General features: G+C 38.1%; 1 protein-coding gene across 1 annotated transcript; it reads right to left on the bottom strand.

The window, feature by feature from the left end:
- Positions 1 to 896: 896 nt before the first annotated feature.
- Positions 897 to 14,085, bottom strand: SWT1 (SWT1 RNA endoribonuclease homolog (S. cerevisiae); the record flags this gene model as incomplete). Its single annotated transcript, XM_010292589.1, has 12 exons — positions 14,020 to 14,085; positions 10,625 to 10,683; positions 9,332 to 10,085; positions 7,805 to 7,870; positions 7,632 to 7,688; positions 6,867 to 6,996; positions 6,527 to 6,628; positions 5,119 to 5,307; positions 4,443 to 4,536; positions 3,345 to 3,481; positions 2,338 to 2,489; positions 897 to 1,035 (listed from the first exon to the last, which is right to left on the bottom strand). Coding segments are annotated over exons 1-12 (1,945 nt in total), but the record flags the coding sequence as incomplete, so codon positions are not given.
- Positions 14,086 to 14,810: the final 725 nt, after the last annotated feature.

The raw sequence follows: 14,810 nt of genomic DNA, 5'->3' as shown, positions 1-14,810 counted from the left end.
ATAAATATTTCTAATAATTCTAAATAATTCTAAAATAATTCTGCAAAACAGCAATATCGCAAAAAAGGTATAGCTGGTAAAATCAAATTCTTAATAAAAGGGTGGTTGTTTGCGGGTTTTTTTGGTTGGCTTTTTTTGAAAACAAACCTCCCTGCCCTCATCTATCACATTAAGTAGTCTTTACTCTGCCATAATTTATTTGGCAAATGCAGATCATCTTGGCACACATCACATGGTGGCAAAGGAGGGAGAAAGATTATTTGCTTTTTAAAAATAATTCAGAGACTTTGGTGACCATTAATAGATATATTTTCATTAAAATGGTTTTCCTCTGAGTTTTGCAGGTACATAGAGATGTCTAAAATAAATTCTTACGTGCTTGATAGCATCCATACATTTGCTGTTACTGTCTTTGTATAAAAAGTAGAAAAAAAGACATCTGAATAATGAATTACCTTGCCAAAAAGAAAAAAGAAACATTTCAGAAATATTTTTTGTGATTTGTGCAGGTGATATTTAGACCACCTGGGACCAGAGTCTGGACAGACTTGATCTTGGCTCAAGCTTTATTTTTGCTTTTTTTTTTTTTTTCTTAATGTAATTCACAGCTCATCAACTGCAGTTCAATTCTGGCTTTAAGGCTACAAAAACAGTGTTGGGATTTTGTCACCCATCTGAGGAATAAATTATGGATCAATACAAAAGTACGTAAGACTGTCCAAGGTACAGCTCCATTGGGTGATCTTAAATTAAAAAAAGGCAGAAGAGGATGGAACACATCACTGTTTAAATATACAGAGTACGTGCCTTTTCCAAGTGACTACTTCTGTAACTACTAAAACCAGAACACTAAGGTTTTCTACAAGTTTACAATTAACAGTCTCAGAGATTCCTACCTGCACAAAGGTGTTTATAGAGACATTCAACAGTTGAAAGTAGACTTCTTGGCACAATGTGACCAAAAACAGCCATCCAGTGCTTTTTGTAACACTTCAGCAAGTTTGCTAATGTCCACGGTGGCTTCAGATACAGTATCTGAAAGACAGTATGTTATAAATTCAAAGGCTGATTTTCATATAGACACGTTCCTGCAGATTTCACAACAGCTCTGTTCTTCAATAACATTATGGTTTGTACTTGCTGAAGTAGAATTTCAATGATGCCTCAGAAATAAGGCTATATTCAGATTTAACAAGTTTATCTATTAAAAAAGATTTGATTCAACAGCATCATGGGTTAAACTGAGATGCTCACATTCAGTGTACAATAACAATCTTTCAACATTTTTGTGATTTTTGGTTCCTCTTTTCTCAAACGTTCCAAATATCCCCAAAGTTACCTCCTAAATTGATTTCATGTGTTACTTGTATACAAAAGCCAGAACAACAGTAAATGTGCCTTTGGTCTTCTAGTATTGTTAAAAAAGTAAAAATAAACACACTTTTCCTAGCTGTGACTATACACAAATGAAGTAACATATGCATATTGCAATAAAATTGAAATTTATTACTACCAAGTGAAATCACAGTTTGAAGGTGCTAACAGAAATCAACTAAGTTAATCAGAAGTGCCTAAAAGCTTAACAGCTAATCAAAGCTCTATCTTGTGGAACTACAGTCATCCTATACAAATGACTCTTTTTTTTCTTTTTTTCTTAAAAAGCCACAGAGGCTTATCTGCAAGAAATTTAAACTTCTAACTAATTCCTACCAGCTATAAAATGGAATCTAAACCAAAGCATGGATAATTTCTAAGTCCCTTGTACATGAGTATTAATTTTCTGTTAACAATACTTTTGAAAGGGTGAGTGTTTGGTGCTTCTCTTTAACACCCTTGTAATTCTGTATCTGCATTATAACCAATTTAGCTGTGAACAATTTTATCCACATGGTATCTAAAAACATCTGTTCTGATGGGCAAGAAATGCCTGCAACAACAGTGTCTCAATATTATACAAAACGTGATGGAATAATTTCTTGAAGAACATGTTTACAATGCAGTGATTTAACCATATTAGAAAAGCCAAAATAGAAATTTCAATGCAACTAATACAAAGAGTTCTGAAAATTCACACTGAACAGCCAGCATCTCTGTTACTGTGTTATTGAAAGACTATTAAAGTACCGCACAGTCATTACTGGTCAAATAGAAGAATCTTGTTATAAAATGAAATAGTAAAACTGAACACCGGACTGTTCACTGTTAGTGAACTGTTACGTGAGTGAACCAGATGACTTGGCTGTTTGGCTTAGCACAGCGACTAATGCCATGAAAATATGACGGACATTTAGACCTCTTAATACTTGAAATATCAAGCAAGATGACATAAGAAACCACCTCCATCCACAGGTTTCCAAACGCAATTTTCATTTCAGTCTCCAAAATACAAGACAAAGCTTCTCCCAAGTTCCTCTCAAGGTCTGGAAGTATATTTGGGAATCGCGCAGTAAGACTAGCATCACCTCCTTCTGTTTTCTCAAATTCGGTATCTGTCAAACCAATGATAATAAAAGTACTTATTGCAACTGTTTCTAGATCTAATTCATGTTGATAGTACACAAATAGCTGGTTCCCATAAATACAGACCGCACTTCATGTTATAAAGCAGATGGGCTACGTCTAATTAGATTTCAAGTATTTCTAGTTATACCCACTTGTACTGTGGGTATTTTTAATTATGAGCTACTAACCAAGATTAATTTCCCCAGAGCATTATTCATTTGCGATCTTACTCCACAATTCTTTTTTCCTTAAACAGCTTAGATTATATACAGCCAGTGGGGTTATCAGCAAATATAAGAAGATCACTTCTTCATACTGTAAGCTATATTTGTATCTTTAAAAAATGAACAGGCAACCCATGAAACGAGTTCTGCTGTTTGGGATGCAAGTAAAAGTATTAGCATAAAATGTAAGGGAGTGATCTTATCACTCACAGCATATTAAATTTTACACCTGCTAAGAACAGGACCCAAACTAACTCAACTGGAAAAACCTATCTGCAGTCCTGAAAAGCTCAGAACACCTTTTAAAGGACTATAAACACAATACAGTCATACTGTGGTTTGGGTTTTTTTTTTTCCTATAAAAGAAAAATATATCATATTTGAATTTCCTAGAACTCTAAGAGACAGATATTTTAATAAAGGTCTTAAACTGTCAGAAAACCATTTGCCTTTGAAAATAAAAAAATCTGCCCCCCCCAAACCATTCCTAAGGATTCAAAGTATATGAAAACTGAAGTTATAGTAGAAACTATGTAGAAGCCATTCTCCCTCTCCTACACTGTTGTTATTTGTCTCAAAAGCCAGCATATGTATATGTGCACATTAAAAAAATCTTACCACGTTTTGACTGTTGCAGCTCAACACAGTTCTGATGCCTGTTTACATTCAGATTCTGTAGAGCAGTAACCAAATCAGCTTTGCAGAACGCCTTGACCTCACTCACAATGGCTTTATTACACAAATTTTTATCATCCCTAGGAGAAGAGAACTAATTGTTGACAAACTTGACATTATTACATGGTAAGTAATAAAAGCAACACACTGGAAAAACTGTCTTCGGTAGGCTTATTTTGTGAGCTTCATTATATACGCAGTTTTTGTTCTTAAGCAATTAGAAACAGTTCAAAAAATGAAACCAGAAAATTAACTAAAGCACCTATTTTGAAAAAAAATAGAAACATAGTGAAAAATGTTTCAGGCTCCAGGTTTGCTTTAAGAAAAAAAGGGCTATAAATACTGCAGCAATGATGCCTAGTTGCTATGATCTTAGAAGGCAAACAAGGCAGTGATTCTAAGACAGTAATATCTTATTCAGTTGCTACAATAAATCCTCATTTTTGACATCCTTTTTTACTGTTCTACTGGCTAGACCACTGTCCCAAATGCCACCCTGAGATATACACCGCTCCAGCGGAACTACTATAAAGTTGCAGCACAGGGATGGATCCTGCTACTTTCTCCAAAATTTCCATTGCTTATAATGATAAAGGATAAAGGGATTTTTCAGATGAAAAGCACTTCTGAAGTCATCTCCTGTTCTTTACCCAGAGAAACCTAAAATCATTATCAACAGCCCTACCAATACTGCAATTGAAAGTGCACACATCAGAGGCAAATTTATCTCCATCTTCCCTCTTTCTAAGATTAACCCCTGACAGTGTTCATCACGGAGATCTGAGAAAGCTATGCTTTAAAAAGTTTTAAAATTGAATATTGAGTAAACTTAATTCTACTTCAGGCCTCAAGCACATGATGGTGATTACAATCTCTGTGTTTTATTATATCCTTCAACTCTAGTTTTTAAGAAGGTGATTGCTCTTCAAAAAGCTTTCTTCAGAAGCAGCTCTTAATTTTAAGACACGATTTGAATGGAATGTATTTGGCATGAGACTAACTTACACCTCATAAGAGACCTAAAACCACACAGGAACTCACGTGCAAAGTATGACAACAGCTTGAGGAAAGAGGTTCTGATACTGCAGACAACATTGCAAAACACGATCGTCATTGTTCTCGTCACTCAGGCCATCTGCAAATTTAGTTACGACAGTGCTGACGTTCAGAAGTAACTCGGCGTAAGAAATACTTCAGTGTGTGTAGTCATGGTACTGTTTTTAAATTTAATACTCCCCAAACAAGGATAGAGAAGTGTAATCTAAGCACAAATATGAGCTTTGAATTCTTAGGTACTACTCCACTCAAAAAAGCTATGGTTTTGCCAGAAAACATCAAGTGAGCCACACATAAATTTGAATGTGTTAGATTTTGTAATGACCAAGTCAAAAGCAAAAGCACACAACATATCCTTGGCTCATATGTAAAAGTGGTAACTAGATGAATTTTCATTAAGTAATCCCCAATTATCAACAGATGCAGCTAAAAAGCAAGAAACAATTGATAAAACAATAGTGAACAAAGCACTAATCTGAGTAAGGTAATCGGATACTGAAGCCCTGGATATGCTCTGAAGGCTGCTGTAGGATATTAGCTAATTTTAATGACCAAACTGCAGAGTGAAGACTGTGTTAAACTCCAAATTTAGTGCTAAGGTTCAGACTAGGTGAACTGCAAGGATTAAGTACCCCAAACAAATTGATTGCACATATATTACACATTTTTTGAGAAGCAAGCTGCATGGATTGCCCCCACAGTTTTGAATCTTGGTTTTTGAGACACGTGTAAATGAACTGGACTGCAGGGATAGCTTTGTCCCGAACATGCTGCAACATTTTCCCCTTCTTCAAGTTGTCCAGCTCTTGTAGAACGACCCAGGGAATTATTAATGCAAGTCTGCCAACCCCTGGAAGGAAAAAAAAAAAAACAACCAACGAAAAAACAAAAGACATTTTGAAAAGTCATGCAAACTGCATTTAACTTTTAATTCAAACATCATATTCATGTAAGCTTGCACTTAACTTTTTTGCCAGTAGTTTTCATATTCCATGCTCAAGAGTACCCAGCATGAAAAAATGAACTGAAAAAGGCCAAGTTCCCTCTTTCTAATCTAACCTCCAACTGGCACTACATACGGTTTGAACTTTAAAACTATTATATATGAAATACACAGTAAATCAGAAATTTAATGACCATTCTGTACAGTCAATTTTGAAAAAAAACATTAATGTCCACCTGCTTTGTAATAAACAGGTCCGGAATCAGCAACCTTCTGAACCTTTTGCATAATGAGTCTGGTGCAGGACCAGAAATTGGGAGCTGCAATAGTCTAAAAAAGGCATCTGAGACTGCAGCTCCCAGTGTACACAATGCAACACCATTCCTAATAGGGGAAAGAGAAATACAGGCTGACACACTCTTGAAAATTACTCAGGCTCTTATTAAAGTTATTTTCCAGGTGGTCGGAATAAGTGTATTCACCAGCTGAAGGCATCAAAGCACTCTAAGTATTCTGATAGATTCCAAATATGTCTACCAACAACTGACACGCACGATCCTAATCCTGCTAACATTAAATCACTAGAAGCTTCACAACATAGCAAAGCCAAACATTAAATCCAGGGTCTGCAGTCTGAATTCCTGAGAAACTGCTCACACATCCCGTGAATTCTATGGCCTTTAACAAGACAGAACTAAAGCGCTGACCGATCGCTTATCAGATTTTAAATGTTTTTAGATTTCTAGTAAAAAAAATGCTAAAAAGAGAGTAGAAAACATAATTACCACTGATAATGGACTAAATGCTTGAAAGTATGTTCTTACAATAGGTAAGACTTGTTTACCTCTAAGAATTAATGCACATTCCTGGAAATGTTGACCATGATGCTCTGTAGGTACATAGGTATAAGCACAGCAGGTTCTACTTTCATAGCTGGACTGTCCTTAAGAGGCAGCCTTTTTGGGCTCACAGAACCAGCCCCCTAAGGGTGAGCCTTCTGTCTCTATAGGAAATCTGCTGCCTTTATAAGGAGCCCACGTTTGTTTTTCTTCATGTAGCCTGAAGTTCTTAAAAAAATCTCTTTTTTCCTAAAATGTCTTATCAATCACCATACAGGTTCACATACCTGCTATATCCTCAGATTTCAGGGATCTGACAAACTCAAGGTGACTAATCATTATATTTGTGTCAATCACCACTAAAATGCTCAGACCAGAAGTAAAAGCATCTGGGGGAAAAAAAGAGAGGAAAAACACCCAACAGTTGTGAAAAAAAAAAACAACAGTTGTGTACTCTCTACTGAGGCCACTAACAAACAGAATCACAGAATCATTAAGGTTGGAAAAGACCTTTAAGATCATCAAGCCCAACCATCAACCCAACACCACCAAGCCCCCTAAACCATGTCCTGCAACTGTAGTAACTACCTGCAAGTAGACACTAAAGGACATCAAGTCATGACATACCAGCAGAAATATTTAAATCCTGTTCTGGAAGATCTATTTCCATACTTGTAAGTTCTCCACAAGTCTGTACTACAGAGAGCGCCATCCTCTTCTGAACGCGAGCAACGTGCAAATCTTCAACTATCTGCATCTACAATGAAAAAAATTTGCACATACAAAATCAATTGCAAGTCATCACTTATGAATTGTTCATGAAAAAGATACTTTCGCATTAATGATGCTGTGTTAAAACTGACTAAAAATGAGGCATGAGAAATTTTAAGTTGGTACAGCAAATGCAAAGCCACGAGAACCTTCTGCACATCCTCCACTGTAAAGAGTCCACAAAAGACGTCCTAGAAGGAAGATCAGTTTATGACCTTTCTACCTAATATCCAGAAACTTTGTCCTATTTTTTGCTACATAGATTGCAAGTTTCCTGACAGGCGTTTCTTAAAGAAAAAAAAAAAAAAAAAAGTCTCTTTTCCAACTTGAAAGTTAGAGGATGGAAAATGAGATAGCTGGAATACGTCAGCAAGTCTGAAGGCCCTCTATGTTGCAGAGAATAACAGAAAGGCAATCTTCCTTTCTCAGAAAGTTCCTGATTAGCAGTACTTTAGCAAGTTTGTTTAGTATTTGAAAAAAACACTTCACATTTTTTGAAATGTAGCTCATAAGCAAACAATGCAAAATACTAGGAAAGGTCATGGAATTGCCCAGCTACACAACCTCAGTGCTGTGGATTTTTACTACAACTTAGAAGTGTTAAATTAAAGCATTACTAACCTCTTCATCTGTTTCTGGGTTCTGACTGTCTTGAAGGGGTGGAAAGATTTCAAAGCTCTGTAGGAATAATTAAAAAAACCCATATCAACAACACAAAATACTAAGTAAGACTGAAGAACAAGCCATCACTGTGCCAAGAGTTTCAGAACTCTTTAGTGTTGAGCATTACTAACCTTCTGGACAGACTTTATGTCCTCATCTTCTTGGTATGAGTCAGACGTGCAGGGGGCCTCAAAATTCTAGAAACAAGTACAATGGAAGTAGAACACGTATCAGTGTTCTAGAGTGCTTTTTAGAGAACACTGAATATTCGCAAGTGAATTGAATAGGTAACATAAACCATTTTTTTGATATCTGTGATGAAGCACCTACAGTATAATTTCAAAATGGCTTAGAACGATGGCTTTCTTTTAAAATAAATATAGTGGTTGACACAAGTAAGCCTATTTTTCCAATCTCTTGTGGGTCTGTGACTATGTTAATTCTTGCTCTGGGGTTTCCAGTACAAGAAAGACACGAATTTAACAAAGAATCACTACGATGATCATCATGTCATACAAGAGGCTGAAAGAGCTAGGACTGTTTGGCCTGGAGAAGAGAACGGGGAGTCTTATCAATGTTTATAAGTATCTGATGGGAGGGTGTAAAGAAGACAGAACCAGACTCCTAGCAGTGCCCAGTGCTAGGATGAGAGGTAATGGGCACAAACTGAAACACAGCAAATTCCATGTGAACGTTAAAAAAAAAAACCTTTTTCATAGTGACAGTGCTTGAACAGCCTGCCCAGAGAGGTTGTGGAGTCTCCATCCTTAGAGATACTCAAAACCTGACTGGACAGAGTCCTGGGCAACCTGCTCCAGCTGACCATGCTTGAGGAAGGGGGTTGGACTAGACAATCTCCAGAGGTGCCTTCCAACCACAACAATTCTGTGATTCTGCATGTATTACTATCTTTGTGTACACACAAAATGATCACACTACCTTAACGTGAACTGAAATCTCCAAAAATGCTAGGCATGTTAAATGAGAACAACAACAAAAAAGTAACCATGCTCAAGATGAGGTTGAGGTGCAGAGCCAAACACAAGCTAGAACTCGGGAACAAGCCGATCACAGCCAAACGTGAAGTTCTGCAGCAAACATACAAATTTAGTTGTAGATCTACAACAAGTTCTCTTGGCATCACTTTGCCAGCAATGAGCACCTGTTTGGCAGGCAAGTTTTCATTGATTCAGTTTATTCATTCAAGAAATGATACAACTGTGTCACCTCAAAAAAAATTCTGTTGACTTACACCTAAGTTGAAGTATTCCACACCCCCAGCAGCAAAGTAAAGCTATAAAAGCATATGTGCAGACACAGTCCTATTATGCAACACCTTTATTTTTCTAGTTTGTTTAACCATTTAGCAGAACAGAGAAACATTTTAACATGGTCAGGTTGGATGGGGCTCTGAGCAACCTGATCTAGTTGATGATGTTCCTGCTCATTGCAGGGGGGTTGGACTAGATGACCTTAGAAGGCCCCTTCCAACCCAAAGATTCTATGGTTTACATTTGGATCAGAAAAATCTATCTAGTTAGCTATGAAATCCTGTTTGAAATCTGTAAGACAGCCTGCTTATACAAAACCTGCCTGCCATTCAGAAACTAGCCCGAAAACATCTACCTGCACAATACAAAGAATTGGGTTCTCCTTACCTGCTTAAAACATAATGCTGTGGCTTCAAAGTCCCTTTCTTCAGTCCCTGAATTACCAGCAGTGTTATCAGAATCAGCATCCTGTTTTTCCCGTTTACAAAAGCTCCACCGTTGTGGTGTTTCAGTTGAATAGCGTGATGGTGAACGTTTATTCACATGCCGTTTTTTCTTAGAAAACTCCTTATACTCTTCTTCGTACTCTTCTTCCCATGTCCTAGACAACTTATTTGACTTCTTCGTGAAAGGCCTATCATCATCCACAGTCCTTGTGGAGGTGTCAGATGGCTTTTTTGGAATTCTGACATCTTCACTCCATTTTTTTGATCCATCTGCCTTTTTACGTGGTACACATGAATCGTACGCAGGTGACTTAAATTTTTCCAACATAGTTTGTTCCGCTTTTAACTTTAGTTTGCAGAGCTCAACTTTCTCTGTCTTTTTCTTCAGTGCCTTGTCCCTCTGAACTGCAAAGCTATGCCAGAGTCTTTTTCCTTCTGTTCCATCAAAAAGACTTTTGTTATGACTTTCTCTGATAGTAGTCACTACATCAGGAGTGCGTGTACTTTTTCCATGTTTAATTTCTTTGGCTTTAAATTGGATAACTATTCTCTTTTGCTTTTCAGTTTGGATTAAAGAATTGGCTGTGGTTTTGCTTCTGTTTGGAGATTTTCCTTGGGATCTTCCATCAGCACCATGAGAAATATTGGAACTTTGGCCTCGCTTCTTCTCTTGCCCATCTTTCTCTCTTTTGAACCTATAGAAACATTACAAAAAAGTCATGTAATCTAGCTCAGTTAATGCAGAAAACCAAAACAAGAAAAAAAACAACAAAAAAGCCTGCATTTGATTTAGGCAGTTACACCTAAGTATTTATGAGTACCCATCTGGTATGTTCTTAAATATGAACTTGCAGCAACATCTGTCCTTTAAAATAGTTTGATACAGCATTTTTAATATTTACATTTTTACTAGCTGCACAGCTATTTTAGCTTACAAAGTTGAGAAAAAACTTTTTCTGCATTCACTATCTATTGGTTTGAGAGATGCCCTACTACAGTCTAGTTTCATCTTATCAGAGAGTTAAAATTTTTTTCTGAACGCTATCTTCTCAACTACCTCAAACTGCCTAGCTTAGACAGGATCCGCTCATTAATGCAAGTCAAGACTTCATCAGTTAAAATACCATATTTTCTTCGGTGAACAAGTCAAACAAAATTCCTAAATTCAGGATTTAAAACAATCACAGACTTTTTTTCTTTTGTAGTTCCATTTAATAACAGAGCAAGAATTTACCTCTGAAATTCTGTCTCTCCTTTCATAGTACAGTTACAAGATCTTGTGTCATCAGAGTTCTGAAAGGAAAAAAAAAACAAGGGTTAATAGAGGAAATGGCAGTTTAAAAAAGAAATCTTCATAAGATGGAACAAGCTATTATTTCACACTATGATTTTGAATAAAATAACCTTGAAAAAGGTAGCCACATACCTTGCTGTAATTTTATTTAGATTTTGTTATACTTAAGAACAACACAAGGGGAAAAATCGAATCTGGCACAGTCCTGGGTTATAAAATAGAGAAAGCTCAACTAATTAAACATAGTTAGGATGCATGTGTTTCATATAGTCTACAAGTAGACCAGTATGTAAAATACAGATTTTTGTATATTTATAAAAATTCTTAGGGAAAAGAAAGTTACCTGAAGACTGCTTCCAATTACTCCCTCAAGAGATGTGTTGTTAATTCTCATCGGATTTACTAATTAGTGTGAAACTGCAGTTACATAGGCCTGGATAAGAGTAAAGATAGTCCCCATACAAAGAACCTGAACAGTCCTTGTTTAGAAAGCAGTTATATCGCTGCTTGGCATATCTATATTGCAAGCTGTGTCACATTCATGTTGCGGAATAACTGGAAGGCGACTTTGATCAGGTCAGAACAGAAATATTGCAGCTATAGGAGAGAACAGAGAGCAGCAAAATGACAGACTGCTGGTATGAACTCTGCCCAACAAGGCAGTTAATCTTCATACACCTTTGGGTTATACAACTCTCTTTTCCCAAAACTACAGCAGGGTGTAGGAACCTACAACAGAGAATGGTAACATACGGATTACTTCAGATAAGGAAGCTCCAGACAGTACAACCTTTTACAAATAATTAACTCCTTCAATAACTGGGTCTTGCTGACTCAGCGAGGCCAGTAGGTCACTGCTGCAGAGATTCACCTAACTAGAGAGGCCTGCAAAGGCCTATGAGGCCTTAGCTATACTTCCACATCAGAAGGCACGTCATTAAAAAATAAAAAGGTTGCAGAAACCAGCAGAGTCCTAAGGAATTAAGGAAATCTTGAGAACTTCATTGATTGTGGTTGGTTCTGGACTTGTAACAGCAGCAAAAATGACACCGTAACTTAGGAGGCTGCTAACAGCTGCTGCCATTGAGAATCATATCGGTGCAACCTGCCGCAGGAAGACCTGTTCAACTCCCATGACGATAATCAAATAGGAATCAAAGCGTTTTATTGGTTTATTAACGACTCAATGAACCGGCAACCAGTGAACTAGACACTCAGGATCAATACTAGCAATACAGCAGAAAAACTATAATAATAAGACAATCACGAAATTATACCAACCAGATGACTTGGTACCAGAAAGTTTTGAGCTCACACACCTGCACGATACACTTTGGAACACACGCTGATGCTGCTAAGAGGTGGGCCCCCCCGTACCACCTCCTACAACCTGCTAACACACCCCCTGGTGAGAAAGGCCCCCCGTGGGGTCACGTACACACCCCCAAGGTGTGGGACCCTGCGGGGTGCCCCCCTGCACTGCCACTCCACCAGCTGGAACGCAGGCTACCAACAGTACCCGGCAGCGAGGGTGCTCCATCGGCGTGGGTGGAGGTCGTGATGCTGGTGGGACCACTTCTGGCAGCATCAAGCCAGTTCTGCTTTGGCCTGTTCCCCTAGAACCATGAGTCTTCATGATGTTTTTAGCATTTCTTTTCAACCTAGCTCCTTCTTTTCTCAAAAGTCTCTTGACAATTCCCTGACTTTCACTAAGTTTGGTCATCTTAGGTAAACTTTCTTACTGTTACTTTCCTCTTAGCATTATCAGTTTGGGGTAAATGTCCTCTTTGGAGGAGACTGGTGTAGGTGTTTACAATCCCATGGCTATCATATCACCTGGTGTTACCCAGGACACGTTACCATGAGGCAGCTGTGCTGACTCCTCCAGAGAGCTCTGTGTAAAGCTGTTCAAATTTATACTGTGACAAATGTCCTTTCACTCATATGTACAGAATTATATGCCAAACTGCTACAAGCCAACAGACATAAAGTTTTCTGTAATCCGTGGTCATGCTTACACAAGAGAAACCCCAAAGCCCCTGCACAACTGCACCTAAATAGAACTCTACTTAAATGGCTTACTCTCACCTGTAAGAGCCAAAGATACCTCTTATCCATACTGTGATCACCCTGAAGAAACACCTGCTATTATTGAGCGGAAGGAATTGATATTTTTTGCTATTATTAGTTTGGGTTCTCACTTGTTGCTTGCGTTGGTCAATGGCTGCATATAGCAACATTTAATGCTGTCCCAAATAGATTGAAGTCATGCAACAGTTAAAATTCTGTATTCTTCAAATTGGTATAGGCATTAGCAATGGCAATACAGCTATAGTATGAGGTTTTAATACAAAGGGTAAAAAATTGGTTTACAGAAGTTAAAAAACAACAACAAACAAGCCACCTTAGGATAAGTTAAGGTTAAAAGACAAATTGAGTAACAATAAGGAATTCAGAAGAAAAAAAAAAGGTTACAATTATTTGGCTTTGAACTACATTTTCTACATGAGCAAAAGGCTTCTAATATGTATAACTCCATTTATAAGGCCATACCATGCTCATTTATAAACGCTTCCAAACATTTGACACATTTATGATAAGACAGTTAAAAGCTCTCTTATTTCATATATATACCTTACAAAATCCAAGGGGAAAAAAATCCAGCAAACTTAAGTGTGGATTTATTAAACTTCTGATTTATTGGATATGTATAACACTACCAGCAGGAAATAACTTCCCAGAAGGGTGTACAAACAAGAAAAAAGAATGGAAAGCTACATACAAGTGTGACCAGAAAGATTAAGACCCCTGTAGCACCTGCATTTTACAAGCAATTCAGTGAAAGCTTACTCACTAGATACAAACATGTACCACAGTATACTAAGAATTTTGGTCATTGATTCATGTCTCAGTGCTTAAAAGGCAATATTTGAGAGTTGCTTGCTAAAATTCTGCAAAGTACAACTTGTGATTAATCGGAAAATTAAGATATATGATCCAAGATAAAGAACAATCCAGGAAAACAGTAGTGGTTTTGGTAACAGTTTTAAGCTCAACTTTCCTCAACCAAGAAGATATGCTAAAATAAAAAACCCTCTTTTTTTCTGACACCCACACTACTCATAGCCTCTGGAGAAAAACAGTCTAGTCTAGTTATCTGGCTAGAACTTGCAGTTATCTGACCAAGTCAACTCTCCTGGTCTTCTTAATAACCCCACCTTTAAATCTGATTCACCCTTCCATCACAAGACTGCTAAACAATTCTCATGCTCTTCTCTTGAATGTGGGGGTTTGAATTAAAATAATGATAATAGTAATAATAAAGCTGTTCCTACTTTGTCATCCTGGCCATCCAAACAGTCTTCCTTTTCAGTTAATTTCTTCAGTTTCTTTTTAGACATCTTCAAATCCTAAGAAAAACAGTGTTGCAGTTATTATTTACTTCAAGCTCCTATTTCCATCTGGTATAAAAAATAAATTTTAACTGCATAGAGAAAAAAATACTCTTGTTTTCTCACTACAGAGCCGCAGCAGATTTCAACAGGATTATTCGCATCTCACTTTTATGAGAAGTTTGCAGAAAAAAAAGGGTGGCAATTACCTTACCGTCTGCTCCAGAGACACGGATTATTGTACCAGCAAACATACCAGACTAAGAGAGACAAACATCCTTCAACACTTAGTCATACAAGCGTCAAGTATTAAAGCAGTTACAGCTATGCAACTCTGGCCTTAGACCGCCCCCCCCGCCTTCCCCCGGGGTAATATCGCGACATCTCGCAACAGCTGTGCCAACCTCTACACCAAGTCTGCCGCTAAGAGGAGGAGCTTCTCCAGAAGCTCTGGAGGCGAGTTCCCAGAGAGCAGGTCAGCCACCCGCGCAGGACAGCAGCGGGGCGGACCCAGTGAGCAGACGGCACTGCCAACCAGCCTTCAACATGGGCGGCCTGAAGGGACGGCAGGGAGAGCTGCTGCTCCGCCACGGAGCTGCTCCCCAAGCCCACGCGTGAAGAAAGGGCAACGACACAGAGTGAGCCTCCGGGGCCCCACAGAGCACAGGCCGGCCCGCCTCCTCCCCGCACCCGGCAGCTCCCTCCCTTCCCTTCCCCTCTCCTCCCCGGCACCA

This window comes from Phaethon lepturus, unplaced genomic scaffold (genome assembly GCF_000687285.1).
Source record: "Phaethon lepturus isolate BGI_N335 unplaced genomic scaffold, ASM68728v1 scaffold10488, whole genome shotgun sequence".
Taxonomy (NCBI): Eukaryota; Metazoa; Chordata; class Aves; order Phaethontiformes; family Phaethontidae; genus Phaethon; species Phaethon lepturus.
This window is presented reverse-complemented; position numbering and strand designations above follow the sequence as displayed.